General features: G+C 43.0%; 5 protein-coding genes and 1 long non-coding RNA gene across 6 annotated transcripts in view; 4 read left to right on the forward strand and 2 right to left on the reverse strand.

Annotated features, from left to right (window-relative positions):
- Positions 1 to 68: 68 nt before the first annotated feature.
- Positions 69 to 3,090, reverse strand: LOC135431566 (probable peroxisomal acyl-coenzyme A oxidase 1). The gene is made up of 7 exons (XM_064686777.1): positions 2,614 to 3,090; positions 2,111 to 2,273; positions 1,760 to 2,052; positions 1,299 to 1,704; positions 732 to 1,238; positions 564 to 669; positions 69 to 501 (listed from the first exon to the last, which is right to left on the reverse strand). Exons 1-7 carry the CDS (start codon positions 2,852 to 2,854, stop codon positions 85 to 87), a joined length of 2,133 nt encoding a protein of 710 aa, XP_064542847.1. The 5' UTR covers positions 2,855 to 3,090; the 3' UTR covers positions 69 to 84.
- A 76-nt stretch (positions 3,091 to 3,166) lies between these two features.
- LOC135431567 (probable peroxisomal acyl-coenzyme A oxidase 1) lies at positions 3,167 to 5,980 on the reverse strand. The gene is made up of 8 exons (XM_064686779.1): positions 5,813 to 5,980; positions 5,249 to 5,411; positions 4,898 to 5,190; positions 4,427 to 4,832; positions 3,863 to 4,369; positions 3,695 to 3,800; positions 3,481 to 3,636; positions 3,167 to 3,427 (listed from the first exon to the last, which is right to left on the reverse strand). The coding sequence occupies exons 1-8, from the start codon at positions 5,949 to 5,951 to the stop codon at positions 3,167 to 3,169; spliced, it is 2,031 nt and encodes a 676-aa protein (XP_064542849.1). The 5' UTR covers positions 5,952 to 5,980.
- LOC135431570 (uncharacterized) lies at positions 3,320 to 3,683 on the forward strand. Its single transcript, XR_010436796.1, has 2 exons — positions 3,320 to 3,458; positions 3,523 to 3,683. It is a non-coding gene; the product is annotated as an uncharacterized LOC135431570 (long non-coding RNA).
- Positions 5,981 to 6,520: 540 nt separating the features above from the next.
- Positions 6,521 to 8,164, forward strand: eEFSec (eukaryotic translation elongation factor, selenocysteine-specific). Its single transcript, XM_064686780.1, has 2 exons — positions 6,521 to 6,810; positions 6,868 to 8,164. The coding sequence occupies exons 1-2, from the start codon at positions 6,552 to 6,554 to the stop codon at positions 8,157 to 8,159; spliced, it is 1,551 nt and encodes a 516-aa protein (XP_064542850.1). The 5' UTR covers positions 6,521 to 6,551; the 3' UTR covers positions 8,160 to 8,164.
- A 151-nt stretch (positions 8,165 to 8,315) lies between these two features.
- bisc (biscotti) lies at positions 8,316 to 9,321 on the forward strand. Its single transcript, XM_064686781.1, has 3 exons — positions 8,316 to 8,667; positions 8,732 to 8,934; positions 9,010 to 9,321. Exons 1-3 carry the CDS (start codon positions 8,408 to 8,410, stop codon positions 9,093 to 9,095), a joined length of 549 nt encoding a protein of 182 aa, XP_064542851.1. The 5' UTR covers positions 8,316 to 8,407; the 3' UTR covers positions 9,096 to 9,321.
- A 4,463-nt stretch (positions 9,322 to 13,784) lies between these two features.
- The window catches only part of cv-2 (crossveinless 2), a 30,224-nt gene continuing 16,173 nt past the window's right edge, over positions 13,785 to 27,835 (forward strand). The window contains exon 1 of the mRNA XM_064687317.1: positions 13,785 to 15,127. The gene's annotated coding sequence lies outside the window, so the exon portion shown is untranslated. The remainder of the gene's footprint in view (positions 15,128 to 27,835) is intronic.

Below are 27,835 nucleotides of genomic sequence, written 5' to 3' on the forward strand. Positions count from 1 at the left end.
TTACAAATTTCACGACAAAATTATAATACCCTCTGCAAGGGTATAACAAAATTAAAAAGAAATAAATATACCTAGTTTAAAATATTAGATGTTTGATTTCATAAATGGACCCAAATGCTCGTAAAAGCTTTTTGGAACCGATTTTCGGTTCATGGGCGACTTTAAGGCCGCATCGAAGATCCGCTCGTAGGCATTGCCATCAAAGGAGCCCAAAGTGGAACTCAATTGGTCATCGCAAAAGTCAAAGCCATCCACAATGGTCACCGCCTCCGGGCGCAGATTGGTCAGCGCCGTCTCCAGACGTGCCTGCAGCTGGCACAGATCCGCGTCCGTCAAGTGGACAACTCGCAAAATGTTACTCATATTCTTCAGTGTGACATTGACCAGGTACAGCTCCAACAGTTGCTCCAGCACGCGGTTCAGGGCAGGCGAACGCGTCGTGGACTTTGGCCCGGTTATCTCGGAGAGGAAAGAGTGGAGCACAAAGGCGCGACTATGCAGCTAAAGAAAACAAGTCTATCTGGTACTCTTCAAAATACTGAGAATAGGTGGCAAATACGTACCTCAGCTGCCTGGGCTAGCTCTATGCCCGTGTGGTTGAAGGCCACCTCCTCGGACTCGCCGCTGGCCAAACGCTTCGCTAGACTATTGAAGGCGATGCGTGTCTTGCTGTGGAAGACAAACAACAACAGGTTATCCCTTGGGATTAGCCTCGCATTGCCACAACTCACTTGGCGGCAGCGAACTGCATCGCCTTCACCAAGTTCTCCCAGCTGCCTGTCCAGGCACCAAACTCGGGATTCCGCTGCACGTCCGCCAAGTAGCTGGCGGTGGGGGCCAAAGGAGCGCCGCTTTGTGCCGCTCGCCAGGACTTCATCAGGAAGCGACCGATCTGCAGCAGCAGCACCGTGTTCTCGCCCTCGTAGGTGATCGCGGCGGATGCACTCGCATAAAGATTGGCCAAATTGGCTGAGGCCAGATAGCCATGACCTCCACACGCCAGACGCAGTCGATCGATTCCCTCAGTGGAATCACTGGAGGCAATCACCTTCAAGGCGCACGAGAGTGCGTGCAGCTCGGGCAGACGCTCGTATTTGCCCTGGTCTATGTCCTTGGTGGTCACATTGAATAGATCCCAGAGGTAGTCGGAGGCCAGGCGAAATGCCACGCAAGTGGCTATTTCCGGGAACACTTTCAGCTGCTGCGTAACGTGGTCTATGATCTGCGGCTCGGGCAATCTACAAGACAGGAGATCCGTGAGTTATATATGTGACTGGATTAGGAATAGAATGTGGTACTTAGGATCGATGGGACTCTGTCGGCGCACGGCGGAGTATCGAGTCGCAATGATGGCCGCTGTAGTCAGAAGCATAGCCACTTTGCGGGCAATAATGCAGCGTGTGGAGACCATTGTAAAGTAGGTGAGAGCATCCACAGGACTCTTTACATAGCTGCCATCCCGAAGCACCTGGGCGTGGCGCATCATCATGCGGTTGCGGGGAATGCGCACGTTCTTCATGCCCAAGAAGCCATTGTTGACGCCCAGGAAGCCCATCTTCTTGCCAATCTCGCCGATGTGCACGCCTGGCCTTGGCTCGAATGTGTCCTCCTCTCGCACCTGCACGTAGAACAGGTGGGGTCCTTTGAGCTCGCCATCAATATACAGCTGCGCCATGACCAGACTATAGTTGGAACTGTGACCCACTGAAAGAAGATCAGGATTAGAGATTTAGTAAACACCTCTTTGGATGATACTCACAGCCGCCGGGCCACCACTTGTAGGATGAAATGGTGGGCGTGTTCAGGACAAACTCATCCGTATCGCGATCGAAGTCGGCGCGCGTCTCCAGACCCCGCAAATAGGTTCCATGACCCAGCTCCGTCTGGGCATAGGCGGCGGTTACTTCGAAGCGTTCTACACGTTTGCCAAACTCCTCGTACTGCTCGGGTGTGCACTGGGCCTTTAAAGCTTTCACTACCATCACGTACATCACGCCAAAGGGATTGCCAGCCAGGTGCAGGCCCCACATTTCCGGCTCCTCAAAGAGAGTGCTGCAGCAAAATGAGAGAAATTAAAAGAGAATTAACACATAAATAAACATTTACTCACGGCCAATATTCGTTGCCGCCGGGATTTCGCTCCAACTGCAACTGGCGCAGCTTTTTCGCCACGTTGATGCTGCTTTTGACGGCGAATTCACACATATCCTCATGCGACTTGTAATGCAGCTGGGCGTACTCAGCGCGATCAATGTCCTTATACATATACTCTTCTACAAAGAAAGCAAGAGAGAAACGGTGATAAAAGTGCACAATCAGCATTATTTGTAATCTTAAATGTGCACAGGAAGGAGACATATCTTTTTTTTATGTCTAGACCTAATCAGTTCGAATCAGACCGGAAGAGCAAAGTGTCTGCACCTGAGACCGGATACCTGAGATAACGGTTATCGTTGAATTTATTTATTGTGAATATTCAATAGTGCTTCAAAGGCCACTAGCAGATTATGTATAACATTTAGTATACGTTAGATGCATTTGTTTAAGTCAAGCTTTGTTTAAGGAAGAGCAACAGCCACTTTATTTACCAAAGCTTATTTCACATAAACTTACTGACGCTTCTCTTAAACTTTAGTTTATCTGCGCCGCCCTCCCACCAGGCCGCAAATTCTTCGCTGCTGAAGCTGGCCGCATTGCGTTCCTTTTGCAGATCAGGATTAACTGTACTAGGAATTACGCCTTTTGACGACATATTTAAGGAATCGTATAAAAAATTATTTTTTGTTTTTCTTTTCACAAACTTTGCTTTAAATAGCAACCACTCGCTAACTGCTGCGGATCGCAACTGACGCATCTTGCAAAAAATTTGAATTTAAATGTGAACTTCAACCAAACTTTGGAATCTGTCCCTCTCTCTTTCTGGCTCTCTGACTGATAAGAGAGTCTAAGAGTTGGGCCCATGACATAATTATTTGAGCAACAGCTTTGCTCAAATTGGTCTATTGGGGTAGGTTGCGTGCGCTGTTGCTCTACACACTGCCGCCACCTAGCGTCATTGAAATGCAGCTGTGTTTGTTGATAATTCATTCAAAATAAAACCGTTAAGCACCATCAACAAAATTAAAAAAAAGAAAGCCTTTCCAAAAAATATACCTAGTTTAAAAAATTAGATGTTTGATTTCATAAATGGACCCAAATGCTCGTGAAAGCTTTTTGGAACCGATTTTCGGTTCATGGGCGACTTCAAGGCCGCATCGAAGACTCGCTCAAGGACATTGCCATCAAAGAAGCCCAAAGTGGAATTCAATTGCTCATCGCTAAAATCGAATCCATCCACAATGGCCACCGCATCGGGTCGCAACTTGGTCAGCGCCGCCTCCAGTCGTGCCTGCAGCTGGCCCAGATGGACATCCGTCAAGCTGGCAACCTGAAAAACAAATGGAAATGAAGCCAAATTCGTAGGGAGCAAGGAAAACTCACTCTGATAATGTCGCTCATGTGCTTAAGTGTAACATTGACCAGGTACAGCTCCAGCAGTTGCTCCAGCACGCGGTTCAGTGCGGAGGAGCGTGTCTTGGACTTTGGACCAGTTACCTCGGTCAGGAAATTGTGGAATACAAAAGCGCGTGCATGAAACTAAACAAAAATGTTATAAATAATTCAGTGAGATTGCCAAGATTTAATTGAACGGTACCTCAGCTGCCTGGGTGAGCTCAATGCCCGTGTGACTGGCGGCTACCCTCTCAGATTCGCCCTTGTCCATGCGGTTGGATAGACTTTTTAGGGCCAGACGCGTTTTGCTAATGAATACAATAAAATACAAGTTTATATAGAAGATTAGGCAATCGCTCCCACAACTCACTTGGCGGCAGCCAGCTCCATCGCATCCACCATATTCTCCCAGCTGCCTGTCCAGACTTTGAATTCGGGATTCTGCTGCATGCCAGCCAAGTAGCTGACGGTGGGTGCCAAAGGAGCGCCGCTTTCTGCCGCTCGCCAGGATTTCAGCAGAAAGTGACTAACTTGGAGCAGGAGCACCGTATTTTCACCCTCATAGGTGCACGCGGCAACTGTATTCGCATAAAGGTGGCCCAAATTGGATGAGGCAAGGTAGCCAAGACCACCGCAGGCCAGACGCAGTTGCTCAATGCCCGCGGCGGAGTCGTTTGAGCTCATAACCTTCAAGGCACACGAGAGTGCGTGCAGCTCGGGCAGACGCTCGTATTTGCCCTGATCTATGTCGCTGGAGGTCACATTGAACAGATCCCAGAGGTAGTCGTAGGCCAGGCGAAGGGCCAAGCTAGTGGCTATTTCCGGGAACACTTTCAGCTGCTGCGTAACGTGATCTATGATCTGGGGCTCGGGCAATCTGCAAGACAGGAGTTTCCTCAGTTATACATGTGAGTGGATTAGGCATAGAATGTACCTGGGATCGATGGGACTTTGTCGACGCACCGCCGAGAATCGAGTTGCAATGGTGGCCGCTGTGGCCAGCGACAAGGTAGTGTTGCGTGCCACAATGCAACGTGTGGCAAGCATTGAAAAGTAGGTGAGAGCATCCACCGGGCTCTTTACGTAGGTGCCATCGCGATGCACCTGGGCGTGGCGCATTAGCATACGCGTGCGTGGGATGCGCACATTCTTCATGCCCAAGAAGCCATTGTTGACGCCCAGGAAGCCCATCTTCTTGCCCAGCTCGCCAACGTGAATGCCTGGCCTGGGCTCGTGTGTGCCCTCCTCGCGCACCTGCACGTAGAACAGGTGAAGTCCCTTGAGCTCGCCATCAATATACAGTTGCGCCATGACCATTGCATAGTTGCAACAATGACCCACTGCAAGGAAATCAGGAAATCAGGAAGATTAACCAACATAATAACCGGCTTTAAATTGTTCTCACAGCCGCCGGGCCACCACTTGTAGGATGAAATGGTGGGCGTATTCAGCACAAACTCATCCGTGGCTCGATCGTAGTCGGCGCGTGTCTCCAGGCCACGCAAATGGCTGCTGTGACCCAGCTCCGTCTGGGCATAGGCGGCGGCTACTTCGAAGCGTTCCACCCGTTTGCCAAACTCCTCGTACTGATCGGGTGTGCACTGAGTCTTTAAGGCACGCAGCACGACAATGAACATCACGTGGAAAGGATTGCCCGCCAGGTGCAGGCCCCATATTTCCGGGTCCTCAAAGAGAGTGCTACAACATATCGCAATATATTAAAAGGGAAATTATAACTAATTCAACATTAACTCACGGCCAATATTCGTTGCCGCCGGGATTTCGGTCTGCTTGCAGCTGGCGCAGCTTTTTCGCCACGTTGATGCTGCATTTGACGGCGAATTCACAAATATCCTCATGCGACATGTAAAACATTTGAGCGTAGTCATCATAGTCGAAATCCGTGTACATATACTCTCCTGTGCAAGAGAAAATTTCATTATATTACTATAACTGTAAAAACTAATGAAGAGAGAGATAGTCTAAAGATATGTATGCATGTATATGGGAAAATGGTTCAAGTTCAAAACTTATTTGATTTATGCAAAGTCAACGTTTACGAGCATGGATAATGGCAAAAAATTAGTTTTCGATCATACTACGGGTTTAAAGAGTTTCAAGATCTATGTAGCCCAATATTTGAATATACATATATTAAGTATTCTCAGTATCCTGCTTCGTACACAAAGCAAGATTATCTTCAAATCATACCCGATTGTACTTAAAGCCATTGCAATTAGACTCGACTGGGATTGAATTTAACATGTTTTTGCTTCCGATTTGGGCAAGTCCCGTAATAGAAAATAGAACCATAACTTACTGACGCTTCTATTGAACTTAAGTTTCTCTGCCCCGCCAGCCCACCAGATCGCGAATTCTTCGCTGCCGAAACTGGCCCCGTCTCGTTCCTTTTGCAGATCGGTATTCACTGTTTTAGGTATATTGCTTTTTGATGACATTTTTAGAATTTACTTAAAACAAGTCTTTTAAGTGCAAGCGCTCGGCAGCAGCTGTCGATCAGAACTGAAGTCGCGGCGAAGTGAATTCAACTTATATGCAAAATTGCAGTTCTTTTGGCTCTCCTGTGCTCTGCCATAAAAGACTCTCTCTCTCTCTGATACGCATCATTAATGGAGTTGAGTGCGATAAAGTCTACTCAATGTATAAATCGGAGCTTTCTGCTCAAAATGGTTCAGAATATTAACTCATGCATGCACACACTTGTATTAATATATCACTGAGGTAGGTTGCGCTGTTGCCAATTAACAAATTGCACTTGTTTACCTTAATTAATTTCCTTATCCATTTTTATGTTCGACCTATTTAGCATATTTTACATGCATTAGTTTGTTATTAAATAAACATATTCACAATATTATTTACCGTTGCACTGCACACGCCATCTGGCGTTAATTTCGTGTAGCGCGCCGCAAACATAATCTATCGATACTTGAGCGCTGGACCAGACACGAGTCGACTTGCATGAAACCGATGTAACCTTGTGTGTGTTATCAAACGATTGTGACGTGTATGGGACATACCTTTGTTATTTGTAAACAATGGCAACAAACTTCAATGTTGGGATCCTGGGGCACGTGGACAGCGGCAAAACAACATTGGCGCGTGCCTTGAGCTCCATATCCAGCACGGCGGCCTTTGACAAGAATCCGCAGTCCGTGGAACGTGGAATTACACTCGATTTGGGCTTTAGTGCACTTGTGTTGGAATCCCCCGCTGAGCTGAACGATGGCAAGCAAATGCAGTTCACATTCGTGGACTGTCCAGGACATGCATCCCTCATACGCACCATCATTGGAGGTGGGTGGTGAGCAGCTGCCGGCGCGAGAGTAGAGCTGAAACATCTCATGTTTGCAGGCGCACAGATCATCGACCTGATGCTGCTCGTGGTGGATGCACAGAAGGGCCTGCAAACGCAGACGGCGGAGTGCCTGGTCATTGGCGAGCTGCTGGACAAGAAGCTGCTGGTGGTCATCAACAAGATCGACGCGCTGCCGCCGGAACAGCGCGCAGCCAAGCTGGAGAAGCTGCGCAGCCGGCTGCGCAAGACGCTGGCGGGCACAGCCTTCGGCGACCAGGTGCCCATCTACAGCGTGTCCGCGCTGGAGGGCACAAACATCGAGGAGCTGCGTGCCGGCCTGAGCGCCGCTTACCAGATGCCGCAGCGACAACTGGATGCACCGCTGCTCATGTATGTGGACCATTGCTTCGCCATCAGGGGCCAGGGCACCGTCTGCACGGGCACGCTGCTCCAGGGACACGTCGCCGTCAACGAGAATGTGGAGCTGCCGCTGCTGGGCGAACGGCGCAAGGTCAAGTCCATTCAAATGTTCAGGCAGCCGGTTCAGAACGCCCGGGCAGGCGATCGCATCGGGCTCTGTGTGACCCAGTTCAATGCCAAGCTAATGGAGCGCGGCATCATTGCCCAGCCGGGCTATCTGAGATCCGTTTATGCGGTGTGCGTGAGAGTCCAGCCAATACGCTACTACAAGCAGGCGATCCGCTCGAGGAGCAAACTGCACATCAGCGTGGGCCACGACACGGTCATGGCCAGCCTCACGCTGTTCCGGGACGAGGCCGCCTGCCCGGACTTTGACTGCAGCAGGGAATACGCGTACGTGGAGCAGCTGCTGCCGTCGGAGTCAACCTCCAGCGATTGTTGCTTTGCTCTGCTGCAGTTCGAAAATCCTGTGCTGACGACTTTGGGCAGCACGCTGATTGCCTCCAAGCTGGACATGGATGTGCAGAGCAGCAGCTGCCGCCTGGCATTCTGGGGCCGCATCGCCTGGCAGACGCACAGCGTCAACTATCAGAGCGAGGAGCTGCCCCGGCTGCGCGTATACAAGCGCAAGGAGAAACAGGGCCATGTGCAACGCGTGGTCAGCGACAGCGAAATCATTGTACAGAATCTCTTCAAGAAGGAGGCCAATCGCGACATGTACGTGGGCAAGCGGGTGCAGCTGTCCACGGGCGAAACGGGCTGCATAGAGCGCACATTTGGACAGACTTCCAAGGTGTGCATTGTGTTCCGTGATGGTATATCGAGTGCGACGCTGGAGCAGCTCAAGTCGGAGCAGGCCAAGGAGGTGCGCGTGCTGTTAAATTGCAAGAAATATATATTTAATAAACAGGCCGGTCTGTTTCAATGAACAAATTCGTTTTTCTTTCACTCTTTTATTTCACAAGTTATTTTGGCGCATTTTGTGCTAGCGCCATCTGTTGAAAATGTATATAGACTGCCAGTCTGTCCTTTTGCAACACTGTACTTATCGACCGACCGCCGCAACGTAAAAACAAGAAGAAGAGCGAACACAAACAAAACAATAGTTCTATGCCAAATTTTAAGCATAGTTGCTTAAACATTACAAGACAATAAATATAAGTAATACAATTGAGAATGTTGTGGTGCATAGTGTCGCTGCTGCTGCTCTTCAGTGCGGCAGAAACAGAACCCGTCACTGTGGACTGCAGCGAGCTGCTAATGGGCCAATTTATGTGCCCCGATCCCGCCAAGAATCACATAGATGCCAAGACACAGCAGCTGCGCGGCTGCACCAAACAGAATCGAGCGCGCGTCTGGTGCATAGCGGCCAATGAGATCAACTGCACCGAAACGGGCAACTCCACCTTCACGCGGGAGATGCCCTGCAAATGGACGTAAGTGTGTAACACCTCCCAATTGGTTGCCGGCTAAAGTTTGATTTGTTTTTTTTTAATGCAGAAATGGCTATCATTTGGACACGACCTTATTGCTTTCGGTGTTCCTGGGCATGTTCGGTGTGGATCGTTTCTATTTGGGCTACCCAGGCATAGGACTGCTCAAACTGTGTACGCTGGGCGGCATGTTTCTGGGCCAGCTTATAGACATAATACTGATTGCGCTACAGGTGGTTGGACCTGCAGATGGATCTGCCTACGTTATACGTATGTGTACACAAATTGTTGTCAATATTTTACTACAGTCATTTTAATTCCCTTGATCTTTCTTCTCTTTTTTAGCTTACTATGGAGCTGGGATCAGCATTGTGCGCAGCGATAATACGACGTATCGCTATTGCAATCAACTGTATTGCATGCAGCAATGAAATTAGGGAATGCTGGTTAAACTATGCCAGAGCCTTTGGTCATAGCTGAAGATCAGCCTAAACTAAGCAACGACTGTTGAACTAGAACATATTTACTAATTGTAGTTATAAATCTAGACTATTAGCTTCAAGAATTGTTGTATTTTTAACTAAACATAAGTTTACTAATGTAATAGAAACATGTACATATAAACAAATTGTTGGCCAAAGCAACGCTAAATTGAAACCTGAATTTCGCTTGTGTCTGTCAGCAACTTTCAATGTTGCCAATGATGATGATTTGGGGATAGCAGCAAGCGGCAAGGACAACAAAAAATAATTGGGCAAACTTGTACTTTGATCGCTTTCAACATGAACATTTGCAGCGCGTCAGAGCTTAGTCGACGACTCACCGACGCAGACTCCGTGCAGACTGCCTGTAATCAACGCAGATGGCGGCAACTGTGGCCTGGGATAGGGGCACCGGACGGGCGCAGGGCAAATCGAGTTGCGATTGCGATTGCGCATGCTGTATGTACAACGTTCTGTGGGCCTTTCATCTGATTGGCATTTCCGAAATAATCAGCAACATTGCATCGACAACGGCACGAAATGAAGAAAACAGAAAAGCAACAACAACAACAACAACAACAGCAACAACGAGAAGCCTGAAAATGCGTCGCTTGTTCGATTTAATTGCCATGGCCAATGTTTGGGGTCGCGTGTAATTCAATGCCTTTTAATTAGGCACTCAATTAAGGCAGATTCGCGACTTCGCGAAAGCAAAAGCAAAATATGTTCAATGAAAACAAAAAATAAATAAAAATAAACAGCATCGCATGCAAAATTGTATGGCACAGTCACAGTTTGCGAGTCAGTGGCTGTCAAACTGTAGCATATTGCTCATACGCACGGTGGGTGGCTTGGCTTATTGTGGCTATTGTGCTAACAATCATGTGTTGTTTACTTCCACAGCCACGCCCATACTCCACCCTCTCTCTTTCACTCCTTCAGTCTGCTCCTCTCTCTCCAGTTGCCCAGCAGCCTCCTCTGTCTGCGTCTCAGCATGTGTCCAGTTTCAATTAGCCAAGTTGACAGCCAGTTGCAAGTCTGTTGTTACATGTAGCTATTAGCTGTGACTATTGTTGTGTTTGTCATTGTTGTTGTTGTTGTTGTTGTCGTACATACATCTATGTAATTACAGCATGAGACTTTTGCCGCCTGTGTAAACAACAGGCGCTTTGATCTCCGTCTGACAGGCAGACGCAGCAGTGGCTACTTAGCCAGTTAGCCGAGCTGGGAGTAGCTAGCGGTTGCCTTTGTTGGGACAAGTGCTCCGCTCCAATCTAATAATGGTATCGTTTACTGCAGTCTCTTTTGTATTTTGTACTTATTTTTTGTTTTTTTGCAACTGCAGGCAAATGAACTTTGCCAATGGCCATTAGAAATTTGAGCAGCTTGTTTGCAGGTTTCTTAAATTCTTTTCTTTTTTTTTCTGCTCTGTCTGCGGCGGCGACCTTATGGAAAATGCCCAAGAGCTACGCACTTGGAGCCGCAAGAACTATCCGTCGTATTTGTATTTAGTGGGTGTTTTGTGCCTATTTGACTTTAGATTAGGCTCGAGCCTCACCTGAGGCCGGCCGCAGCTAAAAATATAAAATATAAAACGCAAGCAGACAACACAAATTGCTAAGCACACACACCTCTGGCAGATACAAAGTTAAGCCACGGCAAATAATGGCAAATTGCAAATATTTACAATTATGAAAATAGCATCGATGCGTTGCCCAAACTGTTTTATATATAGACCCCAAGAGTCAGAAGATTGGAGAGCGCTGGCTCCGCCATAAAAGACGCAATCACGACAAACCCAAACCAAGCAAGGAATAGGGATAGGGGTTGGGATGGGGGTTAGGGGGTTGAGGTTGGCGTACTACTTGTGCTATTTGCATAGCGCTTAGAAGCTCAACGGCTAATTACGCTCAAGTGGCGTGGAAAATTGTGGCTCGCCCGGTCGAGGCAGCGAAACGCCCCCCTTTATGGCCGGCCCGGCTACGGGCTGCCAATGACGTTTATGCCAAATTGCTTTTAAAATTGTTTACAATAACACACACACACAGCTAAAACAGATAGCAAAATGAACTCTATACAAATACAAGTAATTTAATGAAGCGCAATTATTGAATTTTCAAAAGTAAATCATAGACTGCGTCAGGGCTTGCCACATGATGCCGAACCAAACCACAAGCATGCGGTTGCATGCGAGGCATTTGCAAATTGTTGGCTGGCTGCAAGTTCTCTTTTGGTAGTCTCATAAATAATGGCAACCTCTTGTGACAAAATGTGCGCCTGGGAAAACCAAAAGCCAACTGGCAGCTGGCAACCGGCAACTGGCAACTGCATTCGTGATAACTGCAACCAAAGTTTTCCATGCACCGAAGTCTGGCCTGGTCTGGCCTGGGTCTATGCCTATGTCTACCTAATCTTATACAATGAGTGCATAAATCATCTCTTGCTGCCTGTCCCCCACCCCCTACCCCTACCTCTACCCATACCTTCCATGTGACTGCATTTTCCATGGCATTTGATTACGTTGACGACGCTTTTCCTCAGCTTCAGCTGCAGCTCTCAAGTCTCAAGTCTCAGCTCTCAGCATAAATGTCAAATGCTCGCCAATTTGATTTGGCGTTTGGCTAAGTATAAATTATGCCCAGGCCAAACACCTGCCTACCCCCCGCCTCCCCCCACCCCCTCCGCTCTCCTCTGGCAACAGCACTCCTTGCCACTAGCTCAGTCAAAAGTTGTCTTTAATTTGCGTTTAAGCCAACAATTTAGCAACTTAAGTGTTATTATCGCATTTGAAACAAATGCCATAAAAGATTTGTGGCTTTTGAACAAGTGCGGCTAAGTGCTAGTTGCTGTATTTAACTGTAAATACAGTTGTTGTTGCTGTTGTTGTCGTTGTGATTGTAATGCATGTGCTGTTGCTTTAAGTTAATGCATGATTCCAAATGTTATGCGACTTGTAAATGGCATTTACAATTTGTTTGGTCCAAGTCATTCGGGAAAAGTCACAGGAACATTTTCCTTGGTCTTAACACAGCTGTTTACAGTCTTTATTTTACTAATTATTCACTTACCAGCTACTAAATCTCCTTTCTCCGGGGATCTGTAAGAGAGGAGAACAGAACAAGTTTAATAATGCAAGTCTATTTGGCTTGTAAGGAACTAGGCATGCTTAAACCATTTGGGAATTATAAGTGAATGTCATGTGCATGTTAAACTAACATACTTCACGTGACACACTTTCTGACACCTGAATCTTATCTGTGAGCATAACGAATGAAGTTTGCTTTATAGATAGCTAAACTTCAATTGCCTTTACATATTTTGCGTTCCATTCATAAAAGTGCCGCAGTTATCTCCACAGATGCGCCGAATGATTATTTTTTGGTTAGGTATTTCCTATGGTATTTCCTTTTGGAGCAAAGACAACAATGTTCGTGGCATATTAAAATGCCAGTTGACAAATTCTAATTTGCAGCGCAGAATTCTGAGAAGCGCATGTAATTGAGAATTGAGATAACATTATTAGCTCGGTTTGTTTAAGGACGGGAACGGGAACGGAGACGGGGACGGAGGGCAAGGCAAGGGCGGTTAAATGAGCCATTCACCTGTGCCTCAGCACCTGTTAACAAGGTGTTTATTTGCACGCTGCGGAATGCGCACAATCGTTGAAAATTATATTTCAATTGCTGAAAAATATCGGGCAATTCGAGCAGCAACCAAAATTTAAGCCACGAAACAGGAAAACAAATACTAGCCACTTGGGATGGGCTTAAATAACCAAAGAACAGCAATTTAATTTTAAACAAAATATTATATTTTTGAAAGGTATGTCGATGGCGAGTTAAAGCATGTTTAGTCTGGGTAAAATAATGCCAAAATGCAATTGAAAAAGGGGCACATATTAAATAAATTATTATCAGGGTTTATTTAATTAAATAAATCAAGATTTTGTAAGAATATTTCAAGTGCAAGCTGACAACAATAAAGGGATTATATGGGACTTTTAAGGGTTAAGTAACTATAGTTAATTTTAAATTGGTTTTCGATTGGAATTAAAAACTTGACAGAGATAAAGGAAGAATAAGTAATATATTTACATCACATGACAATTAATTAAATAATGTAGATAACGTTAATGATTGAAGTTGTTTATCTTGTCTAAGGATAGATTGAACAGAAATAGAAAAATAATAAATATTTCCACAACTACTTTAAATCATCTATTGAATCATATAAGGAATAAACTCAAATGATGTACTTTATAATACAAAATATAGCACTTAGCAAAAACTAGACATGCCTAAGGGAATGGAGGCACATTATGGCCAACACTCGTTGTTTCTATGGCATCCTCAGTTCAACTTGACCCCAAACCAATTGCTGAGCACTGGTTAACGGTTCGAGCCCCCCAAACAGAAGGAAAACCAATCCGCAGCGTCTGTTGCTGTTAACAACAACAGCAACATGGGCAACAACAACAGGGGCCGGACTTCGTGTCCGACTCGTTTTTCGGGGCTCGTGTCGCTGCTCTCGGTTCGTGTATGACAGCTGCGGCTCTCCGAGTCGCGGCATTCGTTGCCTGCGATTCGGACGGCGCTGGGCCGTTCAGTTCTCGTTTAACAGCGCCGGCGAACGGTCAGAGAGTTGCGGAAAAGCGCTGAGCCGAGTGGAACTGAGCTAAGAAAATTGCCTGTTCGCAGCCAGGAAAAGTTTGTCAAGTTGTTGGGAAAAATTCGCGCGCGCGTTTCTACGTCGCATGTCGCTGATCGTTTGAGAAAACAAAAATTTATTACACAAAAAAAAATATATAAAAATTAATTATACTAAAAAAACAGCATAATTACAAAGCTCGTAAATCATTTATTTATATATATAATATATATGTATATATATAGAGAGAGAGAGAACTCAGAACCCCCCGCGCTGCCTGCAACAGCTTGATCTAAGCTTTGTTATCGCGCGATTTTTGTGTGTGAAACAACAACAAATATATTGAATAAAAGTATAAAAGCATTTAAATATGAATATAAACGAAATGTTTTGAAATACGCCTTAAGGTACTCGATGAAAGGAAAATAAACATAAGAACAAATTGGCGCGCAATTGGCAATTGCATATGCGCTGCGGCTGGCGTTGCGTTTTACATAAATTGCATTTGAATTTGCATTTGCAATTTGAATTAAGGCAAGAACAATAAACAAACCCATTCAAAATAATAGACAATCAACTAGCTGGCGTGCGGCTAAGCCAAAGCTAAGCTGAGCTGCGGAACAACGTGGCGTATGCGTAATCTGTAATTTTACACATCCTGCGGAAATAAAGCGCTGTGACTTTTGAGTGTGCGCGCGCGTCTCTGTGTGCGTCTGTGTGTGTGTGAGTGTGTGTGGCACGTGGCGCGAAAGCAATTAATTATTTTGCCAAAAAGGAAAATCGGAAAAATTGAAATGAAAAGCGTGCACGTTGCGTGTATTTTGAGTGCTGCCCGCTGATGTACTTCTTCTCGTTGCCGTTGTTGTTGTTGTTGCGCCTTAAGAAGCAAACAAATTGAAATAAGAGGCCAAACAGACACCGGACAGACACACGTTGAGCCGTTGAGCAGCCGCACAAAGCAATTGAAAAATGCGATTCATATCGACAACAATAACAACAGAAAAGAGCAACAACTAGTAGACAACGACTCCGCCTCCAGCAGCACCTCATCCACCAACATCTCCGCCCGTTGCTGCTGCTGCTGCCACCGCTGCTGCTGCTGCTCCTCGGTCCGGCAACATGTCAAGCATAATTAATTTTCGATTCTGCCTGGGCCGCCGCCAATTTCAACCCGTCTCCAGCTCCGTTGCCGTCAACATTGCCATTGCCATCGCCGCAGCCGCCGCCGCCGCCTCAGCCGCCGCCACCTCGTCTACGTTCCTGCAATTGTGCTGAAAGTCAAGTCGATTGCCTCCCGCCACCGCCGCGCCGCCAGCTGGAAGTCGATTCAACGGGTAAACTTTGCCTCGTTACTTTTCTTTTGTAATTAATCTTTTTTTGTCTTTGTTTTTGTTTTTGTTATTATTGTGTTTGTGTTGTTGCTGTTATTGCCTGACAATAAGTACGTGTAGCGCGCGATTTTGTTTTATTATAATGAGAACATATAAACGTTTTGCTATCTGCCTGCCGCGTGCGCCCATCCCCGCCCATTTCCCCGCCGGCTGCCTCTTTTGGTTGTTTCAACATTTTGCGAAAATTGTTTAATTGTTTGAATACTATTATCACATTTTACGAGAGAGCGAGCGAGAGAGAGAAAGACAAATCGTGTGGGAGAGTGAGAAGGAGAAGGGCAGACACAGACGATTCTCGGAGTGTTTATGAAGGCTTCTCTTACTTACGTACGGCCTATCTCCGTACGCCCCTTCTCCACCCTCTCCCTTTCTCCCTCCTACTCGGCGTTCAGTTGGAGAATTAATGAATGTACGTCGTGTATTCAATTGTGAAACGAATCGAGTTTGAATCAAAGCAGCTCAAATTATTATTCAAACATATGTTTGCCTTTTACCTACCGAAGCAATTAAGAAATCTGCATAGCCTTTTGTACGCACAATTTATAAGGCGCAAATTTACAGTTAAGTTTGTTTCTAGGGTCTATTGAAATTGTCGTGGCTGCTGCTGCTTTTGCAGCCAGTTAAGCGTTTATAAAAGGTCTTGGATGATAGGTATACACAAATATGATACTATATCCCGTAATAAGATACCCCTAAAAGAAAATGTAAACATTACTAAAAGAATGCCGTTATTTTAAAATAAAAAAAAAGTCGAGTTGGTAAAAAAAAAAAAAAAACGATGAAAACGGTCTTCTTTACTAAGTTGTCGCCTTTCTATGTGATTCTCATAAATGCATGTAATGAGTGTAGATATAATTGTTTAGTTTTTGTGTAAGAGTGGAAGAAAATAAATGAAAAAGCGAAAAAAATGGTGTGAAATAAATAGAGTGAGCAGTAAAACACAAAGCATGCAAGGGACATAAATAAAATAAAAAGTTAAAGAAAGATTGATATATAAAATATTACCTAAAGCAATGCATTATATCAAGAAAATCGCATTGTAAAAGCGAATATAAGAAACACCGCTTTTAGATTTGTGTTACACCGTTTTAACTAGCAGTCAAATTAATTTTTGAATACCTGTTATCTTAAGCTTTAAAAATCTTTGATGTCGAACACAGTTTTCCGATTTGTATTTTGCCGGAACTAAATGTTATTTAAAAATAGCAAATTGCATGGGAAAGTGCAAAGTTTTCCATGCATACTTTGCGACAAATTCATAATGTGAAGACATTGAGAAAACAGGCCTTAGGGACCTTAGAAGAAAGAAATAGCATGTGTATTATAATTTGCATCAAGCTTCTTCATGCTGATTCAGCATATACTGAATATAATTTATGGCATCACAGATCTTAAAACAAATTCCTTTAATACATATGCCCGAGAGATCTTAAAATTGAATCAGTTTTAAACAATTCTGCCAATTCGGCAACAATATATCTTAAATAAACGCTTCATTCATGGTCCAAAGAACAACACATAATCAAATTGATAATTGATGTTGATAGTTACTTTATCACGATTGGTATTTGATAGCAGTACACTCATAATTCAATAGCTTAACCAGTAGTATATTGTATTGCGCAAAGAGACTAAATACCTTGCTAATAGATGCTATCTGTCATTTCACAATTTCACAATTACAAGGTATTCACAGCGCCACAGCTCAATCACAGTCGAATAGTATTGTTCGTTCGACAACTGTATATGAGTAGCTTCTATGAATCATATTGTTTATCTCATTAGTAACGATGTGTCAAATTTAGCATGCCCCATATACATATGTATATGCATATCTATCCGCAAATATATCTGTCATAAGTGACTGAAGATCACGTTTCAAATGCAATTACTTAGTTATTGATGTTCAATTCGCCATATAAAATACTTAATAACAACAACAAATATTAACAATTTCCTGTCGCCCATTGGCATTTTTTTTTTTTATTATTAAAATGTTGCTCTAAAACCTCAGGAATTACAATGCATTCATTAAAGACAACAAAGTACCAGAGAATTACAGCAGGAGAAAAAAAAAGAGAATGAACAAAATGACATCAAGCAGAGACAAACAAATGTAATAAAAGAAAAAAAAAAAACTGAAAGAAATGTTGGTAATAACTGCGTACGCAGTTACCAGTAATATCTGAAAACCGTGCAGAGTGAGGGATGGGACTCGGTATGTGGACTAGAGACTGGAGACTGGGGTCTGGAGACAGGGGACTGCGGACTGTGGCCTGCGGGGGCTTTACATGGTGTGCGGAGTAAATATGAATGCAGACATTCTGGACAGACAGTCTGGACAACCCAGACATATATATATATATATATATATAGATAGAGGCCACATTGGCTAGCTGGACAGTAGGCAGAGTTGGATGACAGTCAGCCGGGCTTAGACGACAACGACAATTGGACAGGCTCTCTGGGCCTAGGTGTTGCTTTTAACTGTTGCTGTTGTTGTTGTTGTTGCTGTTGCTGTTCGGTTTATGGTAAAAATGCAACTATACCTGTTTTGCCAACACTGACGCACACTCGCACACACGCACACACAACAACTTAACTCGTTTGCTCAGTTGCAGGCTCAACAGTGCAACTGCAACTGCATTTCAGTTTTTTACACCCTTTCAATGAGGGTATTTTCCATTTGTCGAGATATTCGAGAGCTTACAAATTATATTCCAAATTGATCAGCGGAATAAGCTGTATATATACGCAACTATGCGAATCAGCCAATTTATTTTTTTTAGATATAGAAGACGATATTTATTCAATATAGTCTAGTTCTCTGAGTATTTTATCATCCTTGATTCAAAATTCTTATTTTTATGTTTTAAGCATATGTTAAGGAAACTTAATAAATTCATGTTTAAATCTGGTTTTTATAATGTGTGCGAATTTCATCAAAACCCTATTTGAATATAAACTTGCCCTTAGACAATCGAGCTGTTGTCTTTTAAATTAATTAAATATGATTAAAATTAGAAAAATATACACAATTAAGATAAATTAGAAAACATGAACACAACCATTTGTAAATTAAGTTTAATTAAAAAGATAATTTTACTTTTATTTTATTTAAAAAGTCAGATTAGCTTATTAAGGAAACCTCCAATAAATGGCAGGGTATTTAAGCTGCGTCGTATCGAAACTTTAATGCACTTTCTTGTTTTTGTTGTCTTTTTTGTTTTTTTTGTTGTTTTTTTGGTGCACGCACCTGTCCCAGCATAGACATAACCAGAGACAGGCGGTCTGCAGGTGTTTTGTTTGCTTTGGTCTAGTTTGCAGTCGCAGCTCACACGAGTTGGAGCTGGGAGCTGGAACTGAAGCTGGACCCGGGACTGGGACTGGGACTGGGACTGGCTGTCTGTGTCTCTCTCTGTGGCAGAGTCCTCAGCATAATAATAATCCGGCAATTAAAATATGATCGCATAATAACTCGGCACTCGTGTGTCTTCCTATGATTTATGGCGCTTCTTTTGGCTTTTGGCTTATTTATAGACTCGCTCTCTAGGGGTAATTGTGTTGTTGTTGTTGCTGTTGTTGTTGACTACTTTTTTTACGCATACTTTTGCATTCGCTTAAAGGTAAATTGCTGTCGCCAAGCGGCAAGCGCCAGACGCCGTCGCCGTTTGCCGTTCGCCGCTCTAAACGCGTTCGCCTGGGCCGGCTTGGCTCGTTTGACTGGCAAAACCCAAAGACAAGAGCCAGAGCCAGAGCCAGAGCTAACAGCGCTCCTCAACAACAACAACAACAACAACAACAAAAATAAAAACAAAAAAACAGTGCAAAAACGAACCAAAACATTTGATACGCCCCGGCTCGACGACTCTGTCGCAGCTCCCGACCGCTAGCTGCAGCTCCCGCTGGCGACTCTTTGGGCCCGGCCAGCCTGTCTGTCCGGCTGTTGCTTCTAATAAATAATTTTAAATGCTGACTACAAAAACCCCAAATGAATGGCCCAATGAATGGCCGGCTGACGGGCTGACGGGCTGACTGACGGACTAGCAACGGCCAGGCGCAAGTTGAAGTGTAACCCAATAGCCAAAGGCGCGCTCTTAATTGACTGCGTGGGATGTGAACGTGGATGTGGCTGTGGCTGTGGCTGTAGACTTGGTTGTGGATGGCTGCACAGCTGGTAGCTGGTTGAGGCTGAGGCTGAGGCTGTTCACTGTTCGCTTCAAGCTGTTAACTGTAATTGCTAGCTTGTAGTTGTTAGCCAAGTGTTGGGGCAACTGGGGCAAGTGGCAGTTGCCATTTGGTTGTCTTAATATTAAACGGGGACCCGCATATTTGGGGGTAGTTCTCTGCCAGCAGCCTAATGACGTCAGCTTTGTCGCCATATGTCTCTATGCCTCAACTACACGCACACACACACACACTCGCACACACACACACACTCGCGGTCATGCGTCATCACGCAGGTTGTTGACGGCGGCGTCTGTGTCTGCATTGCAATTTCACCATGCCCCCCACTCAAACGCTGTCTGCGTCATGCACAGCATACACACTCATACACTTACACTCCCACACACACATGGCACACACGGCATTCTGGTGATAATTTCGCCATGACACGCAAAACTGAACCAATTTGTTTGCCTTCGCTCTATTTTTTTTGTTGTTGTTGTTTTATTGTTGTTTCTGTGCTTGTTGCAATCAAACACAAACTAATTAATATTTACAAAAACAATAGCAAAGCCAATGAAAATTCCGCCGCCGCTCAGATAAGCCTATAAATAGCCCGCAGAAAAAAAAGTTGTGGCAGACTGTGCGGCGTGCTGCACTTAACGCAATAGACATAAAGACTATGTGTGTGTGTGTGTGGGTGTGGGTGTGTGTGTGTGTGTGTGTGTGCTTGTATTGGTGCACTTTTATCTAAAGAGCTGTATGCGGCATGCTAGGCACACGCTGTGCTCACAACTTAAGCAGCATTTGAATCAGGAAAGCTTGGGAACGTTTTTCATATCAATTTATAATATAATAAAAATAGGCATAAAATTGTTATGTTCAATTAATTAGGAATTAATTGGTTAATTGCTCCGAATTATGTATTAACTAATTCTTTAGTATTTTATTGCTTATAACTGTTATAAGTATAGTATAAATATCAACCTATCTTTTGCTAAGACAATATTAGATCCTGGATTTGAAACCTCAAGCCTCTTGGACTCGAACCCGGATTCGCATTGTTCAGCTGCTCAAATTTTCGGATCACTTAGACAGCTTTTCTACTAAGGACTGCTCGCTCATAGAGCATTATTTACGATTTTACCTAGTTACGTTAGTAATCCCTCTCCATGGAGGATTCGTTCTAATCTTCAACTTTATATTGATATATTCCATAAACTACCTTGGCACGTGATTGGCCAACACACATAAACAAGAATTGTATCAGTTTTTTTTTTCATTTCTAAATTATATATAATCATATGCGGGTTTATGTCAATATGTTTTTTATAGGGCACAGTCACGCGCACATAGATACATAATTTAATATGTTTATGACAGAAGCAACGGCAGCAGATTTGATATTAACATATGATTATCACAAATTTTGCTTCCATTTTGATGCTTTAGTTTTATAAGTTTCATAAATTTTGCATAAGAAATACATAAATGCCCATTAATACATTTACATATAAATAACGCCAAAGAAACAAGTAAAAGCCTCAACAGCGACAACAACAGGCCCTTTAAGGCATTTTTACAGTCCGTCAGCGTCTGATCTTTGTCTCAACAACATAATTTGTGGGCCTACTAATGGCAGGCAACAGGCAACATCAAATTGTTTAAGTCGCAGCTGCTTCATTTAATCCGATTTCTATTTGCAACAACTTGAAAGAGCTAAGCATGACGCACAGGTGCTTAGTGAAAAGTGATCTACTAGAAGTCAACCTGTCAAGCAGATGTGGCCTACAAAAAAAAACTTAATCCGCTTGAAAGCTGAGACCCCACATGCAACATTTGATATACCTAGCCCAGATCCTAAAGTAACTGAGATTAAACAGAAAGAAAAGCCTAGTTCGACTTAAAGTTGGTATAGACATGTCCTTCATAGGTATATTTAGTTATATTGTGTATGCATAGACACGACTTTATATTTTAATTGCAAGTATCTAGAGGGTATGCAAAGTAAACAGTAGCTTATTAATTAAGAAAATAAAAAATTGCACTGAAATTGTTTGCATATTTTTGTTTAGCTTTTTATTTAATTGAATGCCAAATGTAGCTGACATTGTCGAAACGGGCAATAAGAATGCGTTAGTAAATAAATAAATGAATAAATATTGTAAACAAATGTTCTTGCTTGCAACGCACATGAATTTGCTGTTTGTTGTTGTCGTTGTTGTTGTTGTTGTCGTTGCAACAAATGAGCTTGTCAAGTTAAATGGCACACACAACATGCAGTCCGCACTCTGTGCGTGTGTGTGTGATAGCGTTAGCTGCCGCCATTTTGTCTGGCAAGCTGCTGCAATGGCAGCCAGTAAATAACTGACAACATGCACATACAAGGCACCACGCGGCGTATTAGCAATCTTAATCAAGCTTGACTAACAGCAATTGCTATTAAAGTAACGAGCCAAGATAAATGTATATTTACAAGAAGCAAAAATACTTGAGGAACTCTTTACATGACATGAAATTCAATTTCAGACTATTTGGCAACTAAGTTTTCGACGTGCACAGAATTTTCGATAATTGAGTGCTGAAAAGTTTTAGAACAGCAAGTAGATACCGTTTAAATTAAATATTCTTTGAAAGAAGTAACTATTTATCGTAGTAAAACAATTACAAAACAGCGCTTTTTGTGGCATATAGGCAAACAAAATAGGTTGAAAAGATATTGACTAAGAATTCATAAACTTTTAATTACTTAAAAATTGTATTTCAAAATATTTACTCGCAGAATTTTCAACTTTTTTTAAACAAACAACTCCTAAAAGTTATTTGCTTCATAGTCACATAAGCAACAATTATATAATCCATTTTCCAACCATATAAACAGCAGAACATAATACCAGATATACATATGAAAAGTTTTCATAATCACATCACACAAAGGAAGCTTTAGAATTTAGAGCACACACATGATTCAGTTAACAGATTTGGGTTATTGTACTATTCAGCTGTAATACACATATATAATTAACACATCCATGACGATGTCGATGATGATAATGATGTTGATGATGCTCCAAAATAAAAAGTAGACAAACTCGGTGGCAGGTTCAACGTCACGTTGAGCAAACTGCCCTCGAGTAGAGCTGCAGTTGCTGTTGCTGTTGCTGTTGCAGTTGCAGTTGCAGTTACACAAACAGCAGCCGACAACAACAACAGCAACAACAACAGCAACAGCAATTGCTTTAACAACTGCAACACGTTTTCACATGGTACCTCAAAGTGGTCACTGTGCTCGTTGTCACAAACAGCCGGTCACTTGTCTGACATTGGGTCTGGGTCTGCTGCTATCTGCTGGTCTCGGCTGCCCGTGCTTCACGCTTCACCCCAGCCGCTGCTCGCATGCCGAGGTCCGAACATGAAATCGTAGCACAAAAGATATATGAGCACATCAACGTGAATTAACAGACACATTAAGCGATACGGATCTGTGTCTGTGCGGAGTCGTCCGCACAGCTAAATACGAGACGAGAGGCGAGTAAAAAAATATAAAAAAAATCATACCAAAACGAAAGACTGTGGCAACGAACCATATTCTTCATGGCTTGGGCGGGTTCAAGGGGAGTGAAGGGTGCGCGGGGGTTGACTGCACTTTGAACCCGTTGCCGCACGAAAACGGAAGTGTGCACAGCACAACTGAATCATGTCGCTGGAATTTCTATACTCCACGCTTAGCATACTTATAAGTAACATTTTATGGCATATCCAATTTCAGCGAGAGAGAGAGAGAGAGACAGAGAGAAATAAGAATCGAAAACAAAACAAAACATAGAACACGCCCGTTCCTTTCAGCTCTTCTTCGATCCATTATCCAGTATCTGTGTAGCTCAGTCTCAGTCTCAGTCTCTGTGTATCTGTCGATTTGTGTGTCTTGATGTTGTTTGTCTTTTGGAACACAAAACGAAAATATGCAAACAATTCGCATTTGCGTGTTAATCAATAAATTTGACTGTGAAAACCATTTCGATTGTTGAATAATATCTACATACTATAAATGTCGACGTCATATGCCTCAAACACTTACACACACACACACACACACTCGGGCAGTTAAAACGAAGACAGCAGATAGACAACAACAACTACAACAACAATTTAGAATTGAGCTTGACCTAGTCGAGAGTGTCTAGCCGAAAGATACCCTGTAGCCAAACTTGAATATTTGGCAAGCCTTATAAGAATTTGAAGTTAGTTCGGCTTGTGAATATATAAATTAAAATTAAATATATATTATTTAGTAGGTAACATATATATTGCAAAAATTTATAAGGAAGCTATCGATCAAGTTTGTCAGTTGACGGGAAAATTATTTCCTTGTCTGCAGCATGCTTTTCCGCAACTTTGTGATACCCTTTCCAGAGATTTCCCCCGTCTACAGGGTACAGGAAAAACATGTTTTTTTTATTTTAATGTTTTTATTTATAACATGCGATGTTCGGCGAAATGCCATAATACAGCACATTGGTTGTAAATTGTTTCTAGACAATTTTTCTATTCGATCAGTTGGCATATTTGTGCATAATCAAAAGAGCTGCTGCTTTTGTGCATTGTCATTAAACAAATGTGCCAGAAGCGGCTCGCAAAATATATACATACAAAAATGAAAAAAAAAAAAAAAAACAATAATAAATTCAAATACAACGGCAAAATTTCGGGTTTGTCGCGTCACACGCTGGAATTCCCATATATCGTCTAATTTGTTGTTGTCTTTGGTATTTTGTTTTTCTCTCTGTGTATTTCTAAAATTGTTTACAGCCGTTTGCCGTGGACGGTGCTCATCTTCCAATCAATAAATCCGGTTTCGAAAAAAATACATTTTTTTATAAATGTATCTGTTTTTTTTTTTTTTGATTAACTTTCGCCCGAAAATAATTGCACAATAAATACAAAAATTGTTTGAAAACCGTTTGTTTTTGTTATCTCGGTTCGTTTCCAAGATATCTTTTTTGTCAACTGCCACAGAGTACGTGTGTGTGTGTGTGGAATGTTGTGCCAGCTGTGGCGCCCCTTTAAAAAAACTCTCTAACTTTGACTTTGGCTAGGCATTTGCTGGGCTTCCGCATAAATGAATATTGTCAGCTGGCTGATCCGCCCTGATCCGAACCGAGCTGCTCTATATAAGTAGATATGAAAACTACAATACGACTTTATGCACTGTCTGTGTATCAATTAATTGTTCTGCTCTATTTATAGAATTTGCGGTAAAATTGCTAATAATACTCAAATTTCAACAATGGCTCCTCAAATGTTGAGCATTTCAAATTAACTACATGAGTAACTCAAATATTCATAGATACAAAATGTGTGCGTGTGTGTGTGTGTGTGTGTGTGTGGCAGTTGCTGTGTGTGGGCTTTGTGCAATATTCAAATTTAGCATACAAATATGGCAAAGTTGGACCAGATTGCGACAATTGTGCAGCTCGCATAGCCATGACTAAGTAAAAGTTCATGTATTGCCAATCGCCAATTGACAATTGCCAATTGCCAATTGCCAGTCTGCCCAAAACAGGAAACTCTCTTGGGATTGTTCTGATTCAGCTGTGATCAATCAGTTGTATTCAGATACAAGACATATCAATGTGAATGTGCAGTATTTATTTTATGCAGATTATCCAATGTTTCCGGTTAGCATTTCTCTAATTAAAAATTCATTTTTACATTTCTGGCCAACAATTTTTGTAGTCAGTTTTCGAGTTTACCAGGTTTACTTGCACGAGTAGGAAAACAGTAATTAAATATAATTAAATATTTAAATTAAATATTTAGATATTTAATTTAAGTCAAACTCAACATATTTGTCAAGTACTGTAAATTTGTTTGGTGGTTAATTTATTTTTATTTTTAGCTATGGTCTGTAGGCGGAGGGCTGGTGATAGCTATAAAATGAAAGATATTTGCTAGTTATATACACTTCCAGAAGATACATGTCAAATTTTGTGATTATAGCTCTTATAACTCACGAGATTTCCTTAAAAAACTTAATTTCGATAACGACTTTTATCGATCGGCCAGATTATCGATTATCGGAAACATAACTGCTCTAGCTCTTATAGGTCCGGACATCCTGGTTTTCGTACATACGGATGGACGGACGGACGAACATTGCTAGATCGACTCGGCTACTGATGCGGATCAAGAATATATATACTTTATGGGATCGGGGATGCTTCTTTCAACATGTTACATACATTTGCACGAATACATTTGCCCTTTTTTCCACTTTGAATGGATTCAGGTTTTAAAAATGTTAAATACCAAAATTATATTTTTTGTTTACATGCTTTTATTTTTTTTATAGTTGAACGATTTTTAATATTTTTTCTGCTTGAGTTTTTGAAGAGTTTTAAAGTTTGGTTGAGCTTAAAAAATTTACTATTATTTTTGGTTGATTGAGTGTTTACATATTGCATAATATGACATCTTAGAGATATGCCCAAGTACTCACTTATGAAGTGTAAATTGAATCTGACACATTTTGGCCAACATTTAAAGCTTGTTGGCTATTGTGTGAGTGTTTGTGGAACGAGTGTGTGCTTCTCTGTGTGTGTGTGTGTGTGGCACAGATTGCAACAGCAATTGCATAAGGAGTACGGCTTATGGCTGCGATAGGGCCGGGGTTATGGGCCACAGTGACGGCCATAAAAACAAAGACAGGTTCTCAGTCAGAATTCAGTTTTGTTGCTGTACTGCATTATGCTGCATTCAAGCTCAAAATGTTGTCGTGTGGGGCAGGCAGAGGAGCCCATTTATAGGGTCTGCGCGCATAAATTTCGTTAACTGTTACAGCTGCTGCTGTTGTTGTTGTTGTCGTTGTCGTTGTCTTTTGTTGTTGTTGTTGTTGCTGTTGTTGTTGTTGCTGTTGTTGTCGTTGCTGCTGCTTCTTGGGCAATCGTCAACGTCTTCGACGTTGTTGTCTTCATTTGCCGTAGTTTTAAACGCCGCTTGGCGCATTCAATTGTACCAAATACTCGTAACGTTGCATGTTTCTGGGCCCGGAGCTGCTTTTGGCCATGCCCTCAGCCCCAAACAACGTTGACAAATGTGCGTTTTACCCGTCTCATTGTTGTGGCAAACTGACTTCAATATGCAAATCTATTGAAATTAGTTGCCAAGCTGCCAAGCAGAGCCAACTCGTTGATCGGCCGCGTTGTTAGCCCGATACGAATTGTGTCTTGTGCTTTTTATACACCCTTTGTAAAAGGTATTACGATTTTGTCATGTAATATGTCACGCACTGGAGGAAACATTTGCCAACCTTAGTAGGTATATACCTGATAACGAGTCTAAATAGTCAGGGCTACTAGTTTTTCTATTGCAGCCAGTAATCGGCCCGATCGGACGACTATCTTATATAGCTACCAAGGAACTGATTGGTCAAAAAGAAAGTTTCTTTTTGTTTCCCAATCTTTATCAAACTTAGTATTCACTCCCAAACCATATGTCTACAAGAGTATTTAGTCATCGGCCTGCTGAAGTTGGGCGTTCTTTCTTGTTGTTGTTGTGCAATTTGCATGATTTGCCAAAGTTGTTGTTGTTGTTGTTGGCGCCATTTGTTTATTATCTGCGCCCTGTCCCTCTGGCTTGCGACTGATCTTGGGCTTCAATGCTAAGATCCGAATAAAATTCCACAGTTAATTGAATTAAAGGCGGCGACAGGCCCAGTCCCAGGAACAGGCCCAAAACCAGGCTAAAAGGCAGCGACAACACAACATATCGCGTAATTGGCAGCAACAGTTGCAGCGCGCCTAATGGCCAAGTTTTTAAGTGGAATTCTGTTGAGCTGCAGTGTGTGCGATAAGCCTGCACGCACCTTCTGCCACACCGGGGCACAGTTGGGCTACCTACGACTCGGCTACCTACCGCACATCGTTAGACCTGGTCTAGACAGAGGCCTGCGTGCCCGGCGTGAACCCTTTTCAGCTCTTGTTCTTGTTGTTGTTGCTTTGTTTCAGAACGCACTCGGGCAATTTGTTGCGCCCCCTTGAGCTGTTCAAAAGGGACAGGCCGCGAGTCGCTTACCTTAATTGCCAGATTGACGCCAGCTTGACGCCAGCTCGACGGCATTAGAATTCCTCCCACCCCTGCTCGGTTGCAAACTGTAACCGAAACCCCATAATCAGTGGCCACCCCGCCACGGCCCGATGTCTCCGCTGGCCCTTGCAATTAATTGGCACGACTCGAGCGACGCGTCGTCATGCAATTGGCCGCTGGGCGGTCAATTAAATCAAAGCGTTTATAGTAACTTGTCTTAAATTAAAAAGCCTCGCTAATTTTTATCCAGTTGCCAGCTTTATATCTATTTATAAACCGGCTCATGCCATGACAAGTGCTCTCGAGCGCACATCAACCTCAGTTTCAAATATTTTCCACATATTTTTTTCATCTTTTTTTTTTTGGGGGGCAACACGATAAGCACCAAGCACAAGGTTC

This window comes from Drosophila montana, unplaced genomic scaffold (genome assembly GCF_035044405.1).
Source record: "Drosophila montana isolate Dmon_TW-CO22-7 unplaced genomic scaffold, ASM3504440v1 contig_3200_1, whole genome shotgun sequence".
Classification (NCBI taxonomy): Eukaryota; Metazoa; Arthropoda; class Insecta; order Diptera; family Drosophilidae; genus Drosophila; species Drosophila montana.